The sequence below is a fragment of the Peromyscus eremicus genome, chromosome 8b (assembly GCF_949786415.1).
Source record: "Peromyscus eremicus chromosome 8b, PerEre_H2_v1, whole genome shotgun sequence".
NCBI lineage: Eukaryota > Metazoa > Chordata > Mammalia > Rodentia > Cricetidae > Peromyscus > Peromyscus eremicus.
Genome location: NC_081424.1, coordinates 41,523,430 through 41,537,921, shown reverse-complemented (window position 1 = coordinate 41,537,921; position 14,492 = coordinate 41,523,430). Strand labels below are relative to the sequence as shown.

Here is a 14,492-nt window from a genome sequence, read left to right as displayed (position 1 = left end):
ATCCCCACTAAATCTCTCCCCTTAGTGCTCAGGGAACTCCAAGGAAGAGGAGGTGGGAAAAGTGTAAGAGCTAGAGTAGATGGAGGACACTGAGAGAACAAGTCCCTCTAAGTCAACTGAGTAAAGTTCATATGAACTCACAAAGACTGAAACCACAAGCACAGGGCCTGTCCCATGTTCACCAGCTCTTCTGCACATATAAGAAAGCTTTCAGTTTAGTATTTTTATAGGACTCCTGAGTGTGTGAACAAGTGGGTCTCTGGTACTTACGTCTTCTCTTGGGCTTCTTTCTTTCTGTTGGTTTGCCTTGTCCAACTTCCATGTGATGGTTTTTGCTTCAGTTGATTATATTTTATCGTGTTATATTTTGTTACTATCTCTTAGAAACCTGTTCTTTTCTAATGAGAGACATAAAAGGAATGGATCTATATGGGAAGGGGGAGTGTGGAGGAACTGGGAGGAGTAGAGGGAGGAGAAACTGTAATCAAGATGTATTATAAATCTATTTTCAATAAAAGGGGGCAGGGTGAGTTGCCTTGGTCATGGTGTCTCTTTACATCAATGGAAACCCTAAGTAAGACAAGGATTCTGTAGAGAACATGAAGGGGATTTGGGGCAGGAAATGATGAAGACTAACAAGACCTAGCTTTTACATAGGAAATTAGATCAACAGGTTAATTTTTCAACAGCTCCAACTGACATCAAATAAAATTCCAACTGTCTGATGCACCACTTCTGATGGGCTGCCTTTGGGAAAGAATAGATTAAAGCTCCTCTGTACAGTAACATTTGTTAGTACATTGTGCTTTGTTTAAAATGTCCCGCAACTGGGGACAGAAGAGAAATAATAGGAAGAACTGTTATTTTGGACCTAAGACTCATGATGTCTAGCTCTTTCTTCCCCTATAATTTCTGTGATGGGTTGGCCTTTTCAACGGGAACACCCTGGGATTATGCTAAAAATTGCCTTTCATTAATAACAAAACTCTGCTCAAATTTAGAAGCTGAAGATACACAATTTCTCTGTAGAAAATATAACCCTCCAATCTTGTAAAGTGGTGAACAAACCATCTGAAGTGTTTGATTTGAAACAAATAAGAGCAATGTGACACAGCTAAAGTGCCAGAGAGAATTAGGCAGGAAAGAGGGAAAACATCTCAGGCAAAACTCCCGGCAAGAGTGGACTTTGATGAGGCAAATAAGTCCATTGCTAATGACATCTTCAATGGGGGATGGAAAGATGGCTCAGCAGTTACGAGTGCTTACTGCCTACAAAGGCTCTGGGTTGGGTTCCTATTGGTTACATCAGGTAGTTTACAACCTCCTATAATTTCAGTTCCATGTATCCAACACCCTCTTCTGGCCTCCATGGGCACCTTCACACATGAGGTTCACATAAACTCAATGCAAGCACCCACACATGATAATGAATATATATATATATATATATATATATATATATATATATATACATACACACATATATATATTCATAGTAGTATATATAGTATACACACACACACACACACACACACACATATATACTAATTTTTAAAAGAAACATAGACTCCTCAAAGGTCTGCCACAGATCTTGAAGGAATAAAACAGTCTTGCTGTGTGTCTGGAAAGCTGCCCAAGTGCCACAGTTACTTCCAACACAGTTCCTCTGAAGCAAGGTGGGGTGGAACCTAATGCCAATGGCTGTATAGGTGGAATGCATCCTTGAGGTGTGATGACAAACTTCTAATGGCACAGAAACCACCCTCGTCCAGAAACGAGCTAGTTGTATGATTTAACACCACTGGCATCTCTTACAAATGGATTCATCTACCACATAGTGTACATATGACTCAATACCACAGAAAGAGATCTTATTTACTATCAGTATTCTTCGCCCATTGTAATCTTCCAAGATTGGGAAGGGAAGTCTGAACTAGAGAACAGTTCTTCAGTAGATTGTTGTTTCATCAAAGGAAGCTATTTATTTTAATCCACTCACCATTCCGTGGTTCAGCCACCCTGGGATGAAGTTGTCAAGCAATTTTGGGTATATCATCTCTCTGTCATAGGCATAGATGGTCCAGAACACCGCAACAACGAACTGGAAAGAAAAGAAAATCTTTTGTTTCAAGTTCATCTTTTAGAACACATAACTGTGTTTAAAAACCCAAGAGAGGCCGGGCGGTGGTGGCGCACGCCTTTAATCCCAGCACTCGGGAGGCAGAGCCAGGCGGATCTCTGTGAGTTCGAGGCCAGCTTGGGCTACCAAGTGAGTTCCAGGAAAGGCGCAAAGCTACACAGAAAAACCCTGTCTCAAAAAACCAAAAAAAAAAAAAAAAAACCAAGAGAATTTCTTTTTGAGAATTTATAATTTATGCTGAGACAGTCAGAAAACGAATGAATGACTAGAAAAATGGTTCCTCCTTAACTCTGTGGTATTCACTCTGTGTCAAGCTCCTCTTTGATCTCCAACTATGTTCTTCAGGCAGAGGAGCCTGTTTGAAAGGGAGAGAGAAAAGACCTGCTGTCAGGAAGAACACCATCTTGGGGCTAATTGTGCCAGTCTGATCCCTCTCCACGGTGTTTGTAAGTTCACTCAGGGATATTTGTGGAGAAGTCCCATTCCTCACTAGAAAGAGCATACATACACTGCAAACAATGTTGACAATGTCCGTCTTCCTTGATCCTGCCACGTGGTTTAAATGCTGTTCATCTCTTCATGTTGGCTTCGAACCAATACCAGCACTAAACCAACTGCCAAGCACACATCCCCAGGTCACATTTCTAGGAAATGTATTAGTTCATACAGCCTAAGCCAAGGCTTAGCTACACTGAGAAGTAGGGTGTGTGAAGGAGAAAAGGAAGATTCCTAATTCTCTTGGAGTAACTTTGAAGTTTATCTGAATTATAGAAGTTTCCTTGGGCCCAATAGCAGCACAGTAATCCAGAGAGAGTAGAACCAGTATTTATTTGATTTATTATTTCACCATTCCTCAAATTAACAGTGAGAAATAAAGTTCAGGTTCAAATAAAGAAATTAATGGCCCATGGTCTTGGCCATCAGCACGGAGTTTTAACAATTTCTTTGTAAATTACACACACCCCTCTATAGAGTGATTTTAAAAATCCTATAGAATTAAAACAATGCAGCATGAGTATAAACCATTTTATTTTGGTCTTTATAATTTTATAATTATAGGTTATCTATACTCCTGCATTATATTAATGCAAATAACTATTTTGATTCAACTTTAAATAAGATACTAGGTTATACTTGCTAGCTCAAGACTAGTAATCAAAATGTCCCAAAATTCTTTCCCAACTATGTCTACTTTGAAATCTGGATGGTCTTCTCCCTTGAAATCTGAGGTGTTTCAAACATTTACTATTTTATGAAATGTAAAGATTAATCATTACAGCAGATGACTGTAAGCCTCTGTACACTATTTTAGAGCCCTATTGGCACCCCCCCCCAAGTTGTTTACCTTGCTTTTGGATGAACATTTTTTTTTACTCTCTTTGCAAATGTGCAAAAGTAAAACAAAAGAACAAAATTAATTATTACACCTCAAGGAAAATTATGATAATTTTTCAAGTTCAATGAATAATTTTTAAGTTATCCATAATTTTGAATTATTTGCCATCTTAGACTTCTAGTGGTCCAGTTATTCATAACAACTATATTCACAATGCAGATATTTGGTAGTTATTTTAAATTTTTTTAATGATTTATTTATTTTCTATTTTATGTCCACTGATATTTTGCCTATATGCATGTCTGTGTGAAGGTGTCAGATCTCCTGGAACTGGAGTAACAGGCAGTGGTGAGCTGCCATGTGGGTGCTGAAAACTGAACCCTGGTCCTCTGGAAGAGCAGCTAGTGCTCTTAACCGATCAGTTATCTCTCCAGCCACTGTTTTAAACTTTTATTACATTACCTGTCAACATTATCTCCTTAAAGTAGGCAGAAATATAGATTGTTTCATTTTTCCATGCTACAAATGGAAAAACCAAGATTTTCATTTTTGCTTTAATAGCATTTATTTGTACATAAGATTTCACATATCATAGATGGAAGGGACTCTCACAAAAAACATTAGTTCTGATCTCATTAATTTTGCTAATAATGTAAGAGAATCTACAAAACAATTGTTTTACCTCCTTATTATGAATAAAGAATACTAAGGAAAGCTCACATCTAACATGCTTTTAGGAATACACATGAATTAATATATATATATATATTTATTTATTGATATAGATATACGGATATAGATAGATATTATATATATGTATATATTCCTGTAACAAGAGGAAAAAGTAGGTCATTTTTCCCCGTCAATGATCTTCAAATTGGTAGTCTAGACAGTTTAAAGTAATGTCAAGGCTGAAAGAACAAAGTGATCCTGGGAGCAGGGAGGGATGGTGGGAAAGAAATCCTACTTACAGCAGGGGATGAGAGGGACAGGAGAAGACTAAGAAGTCTTGTTAAAGTGAGTGGGGTGGGGATCTAGGGAGGCTATTGGATGGCTAGAAGTCAGAATACATGGAAGACAGAATAAATGAAAAATAAAGTCCAGAAGGCCATGACAAGGATGAGCAGTCACAAATGAAGCCCTCCCTCTCTACAGTGAGAGGAAGCACTCTAGCGGGCAACCAGAAAGTGGTCTGAGCCCAGAGTGGCAATAATCTGAGGCTTTTGGAGTGGATACATGTGTGAGGGAGTCACTGAGAACATGTAAAAGGAAGACTCTGACCGTCACGATGGCTCCCCTGAGACTTGCTGACATTTTTTTTTTCTAGTAGAACCAAGCAGGATATTTCCCAGGGTTGTGAGATCTATGAGAAAGAATTCAGAGAGAGGATGCTGGGGGTTTCAAATTGCTGTGAATTTGACGGCTGAGGAGATCGAAGTTGAAGAAGCTATGAGAACGGGGGTATCCTTTCGTGACCAATCAGCCTTTCTAAACTGCTACTTGGGAAGAGACGGTTGCCAATAAGTTACATGAGATGCCTCATATAAAACCGTTTTACAAACCAGACTCTCAATGAAAGACAGAACTTCCTATTTTCACTTTCTTCTTTCTGTATATATTGGACAACTCAGTGAGAAAAATCTAAATACAGCTGATTCGATGCCTCGGTCCCAGGGATGCACTACTAGGCACGTGCTTTACAGTCTGGATACTCAGTGTGGTCCATGAATCAACAGTATCCACATCATTTGAAATCTGTCAGATATTATGAGCCCTGGGTCTCACTCTGCAGTAATTTGATCCTACATTTTAATAATATCTTGAAGATGTTCCTGCTTTGAGAGGCATCTTCTAACACCATGTGTTTCCAACCTTCCCATTGGAGTGATGATATCTCAGGTCTAGTAGCTTCTCATTCATAATCTCCTCTATTACCCTTCTAGACTACATCCAGGTGACTTCAGTCTGGAAATTCCCTGCCCTAATATACAAATATGTCCCAGGGTTCCTTCCTCTGGTCTGACTCCTAGGTAATTGTAATGAATAATTGGTTTTAAATAGTGGCTTCTTAGTTACTTTTCTTGTTGCTCTGATAAAATACCCCAACCAAAGCAACTTCAGAAAGTATTTGTTTTAGTTCACAGTAGGACGTTACAGTCCATCATAGTGGTCATAGTGGTGAGGTCATAGATGCAGAAGGAACTTGAAGTAGCTGTTTATGTTGCTTCTACAGTCAAGAACTCCTCTACCCCAAGGTTCAGGGAATATCACGAGTCAGGGCAGAGAATACATAAGAGGATGGGGAGGAATGATGTGAAATGCATGTCCTCTGCATATGACATGGCTGCTGTACACACATGCTCACAGCAGCTGTGGTTTTCTGCACAAGACTTGGACAATATCGAGTCAGTTAAAATTCTTGCATGGCAGGAGAGGGGCTATGGAGGCCCTACCTCTGGCTGAATAGCCATTGGTAGTTGATGTCTGCTAAGGGAGAGACACCCAACTTTCCTCAGGGGATCTGGCAACTAATATATTGCCCATGACCAGTGATTGTCCCTACACCCATGCAAATCCAGCCTCACAGCACTCACTGGAGTAAGGATGAAGATATGAAATTGGGAGAGATACAGGTTACGTGGGCCTAGGAAAAGTTAGAAGGGAAGTAGAGGGGTTGCATATGATCAAGATACACTGAACCTATGTATAAAATGTTCAAATACCTTAAACACAAAAGCAAAGAGCATGAAAGTTTGTGTTCAGCCTACTCTCTCCCTGTTATATAGTCTAGGAGCTGAGGCTGGGGGATGGTGCCACCGACCATGGGTGGGTTTTCCCACTACAATTAACCTAATCAAAATATTCCACTGCAGGCAAGTCAAGAGGCCCATCTGCCCGATGATTTTATATCCCATTAAGTTGGCACTGAGATTAACCATCACAAGTGGTGAAGCCATGTCTACTTCTGTGGGGTAAGGATTTGGTGTAGGTGTAAACACATAGGCAAGGATCCACTTCAGATCAGTGTGGAGCCATTGGGGGAAACCCCTTCAACTTCGCTGAACAGCAAATCTAATCATAAGAATTAAATCCCCTCATATTACAGACCCTTTCTCAATTCAATGGGAGAAATTATACAGGTCAAACCAAGGGGCAGAATCCTGGGACCATATTAAAATTCTCTTTGCCACATGTTCCTACAATGTCCATTGTTTCAGAATGGTTTTGATATCCTTCAGTCTTTTTCACTTCCATTTAAACCTTAGCATCTCAGCTTGTTAAACTTTTACAAATGTCTTGTCAGAATTCTCAGTGTTACTGTTTGAGACCTGACCACCTGGCTACATTGAGATTTCCTACCGGTAGCACAGGTTGCCCATGTATTAAAGTTGTCTTTCATTTCTCTTACAAGCATTTTTAGTTAACAATGTACAGATATTCACAATATTTGCTGAATCTATACAGAGGTATCTCATGTTTCTGGAAGCTACTGTTTACTATAATATTTTTGTGTGTCCTTTGTTGCCACTTTATAAAAACATAGGTTTTACATAGTGGCATTGTTTCCTGTGCCTTTACTAAATTTGATTACTAGTTTTGGTAACTACTTTAAAAATTATTTTAGATGTGTGTGTGTGTGTGTGTGTGTGCATGTGTGTGTATCCAAAATAACAAAATTCTTTTATAAACTACATGTTTTTTAATGCTACTTAAGTCCTTAGCACAAAGGTGAGTAAAGGTTAATTCACAGTGAAAGCTTTTATCATCTTCTCTGTTGCAGAGAATTGTTCAACTTCTCAACAGTGAAGTCTGGCATTAGCTGCAGTTTTTCTTAGATGTCTTTTTACAAGCTGAGGAAGATCTCACAGAATTTTACTTGGGAGATACATGCATTTACTATGCGTGATAATATTTTTCAGATGGTTTTGTGGCATCTCTTGAGACCACTACCCTAAGCTTTTCTTCTTATTCTGTCAATTCAGTGATGTATTAATTGATTTTTAATGTCAAACTAACAACCCATGGCTGGTTACCATAGTTATATGCATATGCTGCTGGATTCCACTTATTGATATTTTGTTCAATATTTGGGTTTTATTTCATCTCTATTCATGAAGTATACTGATATATTATTTTATTTTCTCAAGGTGTCATCATCTGATTTTGGTAGGAGGAAAATGAATGAGTTCAAAGAATGAGTTGGAATTATTCCTTCCTGTGTTTTCTAAAGGGCTTTGGGCAACAATGGTGCTATTCATTTTTGGCTGGATGACCTGTCTCTTGGTGAGAGTTGGGTACTGAAGTCTCCACATATCAATGTGTGAGAGTCAATATATGACTTAAACTGTACAAGTGGACTAAAGTGGACGAAAGCTGAAGTTTTTGGTCTCTCTCTGATTTGGTGCGAGAAACTTCTTTCAAAGAGATGTAGACCTTGCATCATGTTTAGTTCTCTTTGGGTATTAATTTCTAATAATTTCAAGAGAGGCATTAATGCTAGCTGTCACTCCAGTGCTTGGTTTTGAACCCTGAAGATCTCTAAAGTGCCTCTTCCACTTTCAGTTCATGTACAGTATTCTTGTCCAGGCAGCTGAGAGCATGTGGGGAATGTGGCTGTTGGGCCTGGCCAGAGAAGGAGCTTGGTTATGACAGCAGAATGTCCCTGTATCATTTAGATTGTCATGGGAAACGATTCATTTCATATCCATGCCTTGGTAGTAGAGTTCAAAGTTATTTTGGGTTTTGATGACCATACCACCAACAGACTAGCAGTGCAGGAAGCCAAGTTCGTACCATCTGTGCCGTGTTTGTGTCTAAAGAATTACTTGGAAGACTGATTACTCAGTTAGCTGTGCCTCCTGGCCTTCTAGCGTTACACCTAGCAAGGTGACTCACACTTTCTTGAAAGTCACTGTGAATAACCTGTGTAAATTCCCTCAATGGAGTACAGGGATCACAACCTTCACTATCAAGAACCACACAGTACTATCTACCTTGAATGGTCACTTCCTGCAAACAGAGAGTAGCTCCCAGTGGTGCTATGCTAGCAAATTTTTGACAATCAGCTCACTGGGGGAAATACTTGATTTATACAATTAGACAATTTCTATGGTAAAAATATATAAACAGCTTTATAAAGACTTAGATGAGGATGTAGCTCAGGAGTAAACATGTTTTTCTTGAAATGTGCAAGGTCATGGTTGAATCTCCAGCATAGCCTCCCCACTCTCCACTCAAAATGATAAAATATAGAAATTCTTTAAAAGGCAATGATGATTGAAATCAGTGCACGGAAAAAAAAGAATAGTCTTGTTTGTATAAAACAGATGAATTCATAATTGTCACTCTGGATGGCTTTACTAGAGATGTTTATTTCTTGGTTATGAAATGAATCATCTCCCACGACAATCTAAATGATACAGGGACATTCTGCTATCCTAACCAAGCTCCTTCTCTGGCCAGGCCCAACAGCCACATTCCCCACATGCTTTCAGCTGTCCGGACGAGAATACTGTACATGAGCTGAAAGTGGATGAGGCACAACTATTTTACAGATCTTCAGGGTTCAAAACCAAGCACTGGAGTGACACCTAGCATTAATGCCTCACTTGAAATTACTAGAAATTAGTACCCAAAGAGAACTAAATATGATGTAAGGTCTACATCTCTTTGAAAGAAGTTTCTCGCATCGAATCAGAGAAGAGACCAAAAACTTCAACTTTCGTTCACTTCTATAGTTTAAGTCATATATTGACTCTCACACACAGATACTTGGAGACTTTGGTACCCAACTCTCACCAAGAGACAGGTCATCCAGACAAAAATGAAGCAAATAAATGCTCTAGATAATTGATATTATAAACCAAATTGACCTAACAGATATTTACTGAACATTTCACCTAAACACAAAAGAACACACCTTCAGATCAACACCTCATAGAACATTCTTCAAAACTGAACACATACTCAGGCACAGAGCAAGTCTCAAAAGATACAAAAAAAAATGGGAACAACACCCTGCACCCTATCTGACCACTTCAGATTAAAGCTGGATATCAATAATAACAACAGAAACAACAGAAAGCTTACAAACCTGTGGAAACTGAACAGCTCACTACTAAAACAGGTCATTAAAGACTTTCTAGAAATGAATGAAATTAATACACAAACTTAAAGGACACAACGAAGTTGGTTCTAAGAGACAAGTTCATAGTACTAAGTGCCTACATTAGAAAGTATTGAAACTTAACATACTAGTAACTTAACAGTACTCCTGAAAGTTCCAGAAGAAAAAAAAAAAAAGAAATCATACCCCAAAGAGTAGATGGCAAGAAATAGTCAAACTTGGGGCTGATATCAATAAAAACAAGTAAACAAAGAATCAATGAAACAAACAGTTGGTTCTTTGAGAAAATCAGTAAGACTGACAAACCCCTATTGAAATTAACTAAAAGGAGGAGACAATATACTAAGTAACAAAGTTAAAAATGAAAAGAAGAACAGAACAACAAATACTGAGGAGATTCAAAGATTGATGAGAACATACTTTAAAGATCTGTACTCCATCAAATTGGAAAATCTAAAAGAAATGGATAATTTTCTTGACATATACCACTTACCAAAGTTAAATCAAGATCAGCTGAGCAACTTAAACAGACCTAGAACCCGTAGTGAAAGAGAAGCAGTCGTTGAAAGTCTCCAAATAATAATAATAATAATAATAATAATAATAATAATAATAATGATCCCCAGGGGCAAATGGTTTTAGTGCAGATTTCTACCATACTTTAAAAGTAAAGTTAGCCAGGTGGTGGTGGTGCACACCTTTAATCCCGGTACTCGGGAGACAGAGGCAGGCAGATCTCTGTGAATTCGAGGCCAGCCTGGTCTACAGAGTGAGATCCAGGAAAGGTGCAAAGCTACACAGAGAAACCCTGTCACGAAAAACAAAACAAAACAAAACAAAACAAAAAGTAGAGTTAATGCCAATATTCTTTAAATTATTCCACAACATAGAAATATGAGGAATGCTGCCCAACTCATTTTACAAGGTCACAGTTACCCTGATACCCAAACCACATAAAGACACAACAAAGAAAAAGAATTATAGACCAATTTCTCTTATGAATTTCAATGCAATAATTCTCAATAAACTACTTGTAAACTAAATCCAAGAATACAACAAAAGATCATCCACTATGACCAAGTAGGCTTCATCTGAATGATTTGGGGAAGGCTCAACATATATAAATCAATGTAATCCACCAAATAAATTAGATGCAATAAAGACCTTTGACAAAATCCAACACCCCTTTAAGAGAAAAGTCCTGGAGATATTAGGGATACCAGGAATATACCTCAAAATAAGAAAGTCAATTTATAGAAACACACAGCCAACACCAACTTAAATGGAGAGAAACTCAAGGCAGTTTCACTAAAAGTCAAGAATGTGACAAGGTTGTCCACTTTCTCCATACCTAATCAATACACTACTTGAAGTCTTAGCCCTAGCAATAAGATAGGAGATCAAGGGAATACAAATTAAAAAGAAGAAGTCTAAGCATCTTTTTTTTACACTTTGAAACAACATTTAATTATTATGAAGAGCCATATATCTTACAATAACAAAGTAAAGATCACATAAGATATGGCATATCAAATTATTTGCTACTGGAAAATTATTTGACAAAAAGACACTGATCCTGTTAATTCCTAAATAATAAGTAAAAAATTTAAAGTTTAATAGTGGAACAACAATGGCTAATGTGAATGTCTTGGTACAAAAGGGCAAAGGTGAGGTTTGCACCTACAGTTTCTACATCAATTGAGTGAAGGATAAATATCAATCACATGTGATTGGAACAAAGTATATAAAATTACCAAGAACTCCAATTATCTACTGCAACATATTCAAATGAGACTTTCGTGTATCTAAATAATGATCTCAATGGATCCAAGGTAGGCTTCCCTCCCTCTTTTTTTTAATTAAAAAATTTTCTACTCACCCTACATACCACCCATAGATCCCACCTCCTCCCTCCTCTCACCCTACAGCCCTCCCTCCCAAGCCACCCCCCATCCCCACATCCTCCAAATCAAGGATTCCCATGGGGAGTCAGCAGAGCCTGGCACACCAAGCCAAGGCAGGTCCAAGCCTCTTCCCGCCGCACCAAGGCTGCATAAGGTGCCATACTGCAGGCACTGGGCTCCCAAAAGCTTGCCCACGTACCAGGGATGGATCCCGATCCCCCACCTGAGTGTTCAGCTCTGTACCCCACTTTTTAAGTGGGTTATTTGTTTTCTCGATAACTAGTTTTTTAGGTTCTTTATATGTTGGGTATTAGCCCTCCATTGGATGTGTAGCTGGTAAAAATCTTCTCCCATTCTGTAGGTCGCTTCTTTGTCAGAATGACTGTGTCCTTTGCCATGCAGAAGCTTTTCAGTTCCATGAGGTTCCATTGGTTAATTGTTGATTTTAATGACTGTGTGATTGGTATTCTCTTCAGGAATTCTTCTCCTGTGCCAATACGTTCAAGGCTGTTCCCCACTTTCTCGTCTATCAGGTTCAGTGTTTTCTGGCTTTATGTTGAGGTCTTTGCTTCACTTGCAGTTGAGTTTTGTGAGGGTGGTTATTGTGAGTCTATTTGGATTCTTCTATCTGCAGCTCCCCAGTTTGACCAGCACAATGTATATTTTTGATTTCCTCAAAAACCAGGCATCCATAGATGTGCAGATTTATGTCTCTGTCTTCAGCTAGATTCCGCCAATCAGTGTATTCAGTGTATCTGTTTTTGTGCCAGTACCTTGCCATTTTTATTACTATAACTCAGTAGTATGACTTGAAATCAGGGGTGGTGATACCTCCAGGTTTTTTTTGTTTGTTTGTTTTTTGGGTTTTTTTTTTTTGTATTAAGAATTGTTTTAGCTATCCTGTTTGCGTGTGTGTGTGTGTGTGTGTGTGTGTGTTTCATATGAAACTCAAGATTGCCCTTTTAAGAACTGTGAAGAACTGTGTTGGAATTTTGATAGTGATTGCATTGAACATATAGATTGCTTTTGGTAGGATGGCCATTTTAACAAAATTAATTCTACTGATCCATGAGCATAGGAGATCTTTCCATCTTCTGATATCTTCTTCAGTGTCTTTAAGTTTTTATCATGGAAATCTTTCACTTGCTTGTTTACTGTTACCTCAAGATATATTATATTATTTGAGGCTATTGTGAAATGTGTTGTTTCCCTGATTTCTTTTTAAGTCTACTTGTTATTTATATATAGGAGGGATGCTTATTTTTGTGAGTTAATTTTGTATCCAGCTACTTTTTGAAATTGTTTATCAGCTGTAGGAATTTTAAGGTCTCAAATATATTATCACATTATCTGCAAATAAAGATACTTTTAAAAAAGCATATAGAGGAACTGGGCTAAGAAGGCAATTAAACACAAAGCAGAAAATTTATGTCAGAATAATAGTTTATGATCAAATAATTCTCTATTAGACAAAACTGATCAAATAACAGATTAAAAAGTTAAGAGAAGATAGTGCTTTTGAAAAAGAGAATAAAATCAAGAGGAGACAATTTAAGAAATAGAGAACTAAATATAAAGTCATAAGAAGAATAAGTAAAAGTTTCCTTTGGTGAAGATAGTTGGAGTTTAGCTTTCTGCAGAACTGTGGAGTATATGAAGCTTTAAAAAAATACCTGCTTTGAAACTCTACGCTCTAATAAATTACTAAAACATATCTTTAAATGTGTGGCTGAGCACAGAAGCAGCTCAGTAAGAGCTAACAAAAGGAAAAATTACAAAAAAAAAAGTAGTAAAAAAACCCAAACAGCATCAAACTCAGAAACTTGAGTACCTAGGAGACAAGTACAGGTATCAGAATCAGAAAACTGTGTGGCCAGTGAGGTAGACCAGAAGGCCCTGAACTCATGCAAGGTAATGGACAGAGCCTATCCCATAGAGGAGCTGTGCCTTCAGTAAAAGGCAAGGCTAGAGAAAGTTCTGTTGGCCAGGTAAATAAGTTACTTTCTATTCCTAACTACAAAGGTCTTTCAAATCAAAATAGTGAATTTTATAGACCAACTTTTGAACTAAGAAATAATTTTCCTCCTATATCTTCATATTGGTGAACAGCAGATGTAGTAATTAAATGAGGTCTGCCAAATCTGAAAATGGGTTTTATTACTTACGCCAATAACCAGTGGGTGCTATAGTGTGTCTCCTGGCTCTCCTCATCAGGTCATATATATCCAACCTGAGCTATTCCCAGTATCAGTAACTGGCAGCTCTGAGTTGTAAACCTCACTGCGAGTTGCTCTAAGACTTGAGTAACTGTTTTGCCAAAGGTCACGATCCTTTCTTGAAAGCAGGTCAAATCTAGTTACAAGCTGCTGCAAGAATACAAAGAATCAGCCCTGTTCTGTCAGTTCTGGACAACTCTGAAGGCCCATTTTGGTTATTGTGGTTTGGATCTTATATCTACAGAAGCTTATGTGCTGAAGTCTTAGTCCTCAGTGCATTGGTGATTAGGAAGTAATTAGGAATTAATTAGTGTAGCCTTGACAATGGACTAACCCATCTATGGATTCATAACTTCATTGGCATTTCGGTATTTGGGAGCTGGTAGAAACTATAGGCAATGGGATCTAGTTGAAGACCGTAAGCCAATAGGGGATACATCCCTGAAGGGAATATTTTTCTTCCTCGTCTTTCCATCTCGATATTTTTTTCTTCCTAGCTGCCAGTGACCTTAACACAAAAGAGTTTCCTTACACAAAGAAATTCTCCATACCAATCCTGTGCAGTCCACCCTCCCTGTATTTGGCAATCGCTGACTTTCTCCCCATTACTCTATATTTTCTTTCATTCTGAAATCATTTTAGGAAGGTAATCTTTCCCAGTGCTTTAATAAGGCTGTCTTACACTTGTGTTGATGCTATAATATGTGGGTTGGAGTTGACAAGCAGGGTCTTTTGGCAGCACAACTATGTTGAGGTAAACACTTTAAGC

At 38.2% G+C, this 14,492-nt stretch overlaps 1 protein-coding gene across 2 annotated transcripts in view; it reads right to left on the bottom strand.

Moving 5' to 3' along the window:
* Window positions 1–14,492, bottom strand: part of Aig1 (androgen induced 1) — a 222,219-nt gene that overhangs the window by 150,911 nt on the left and 56,816 nt on the right. Inside the window, exon 3 of one of the 2 annotated variants that reach the window (XM_059272719.1) lies at window positions 2,000–2,101. In XM_059272719.1, the coding sequence (XP_059128702.1) occupies window positions 2,000–2,101 (102 nt within the window). Of the gene's footprint in view, window positions 1–1,999; window positions 2,109–14,492 lie in introns of those variants that run through there. The other variant, XM_059272717.1, reaches the window with a different exon arrangement.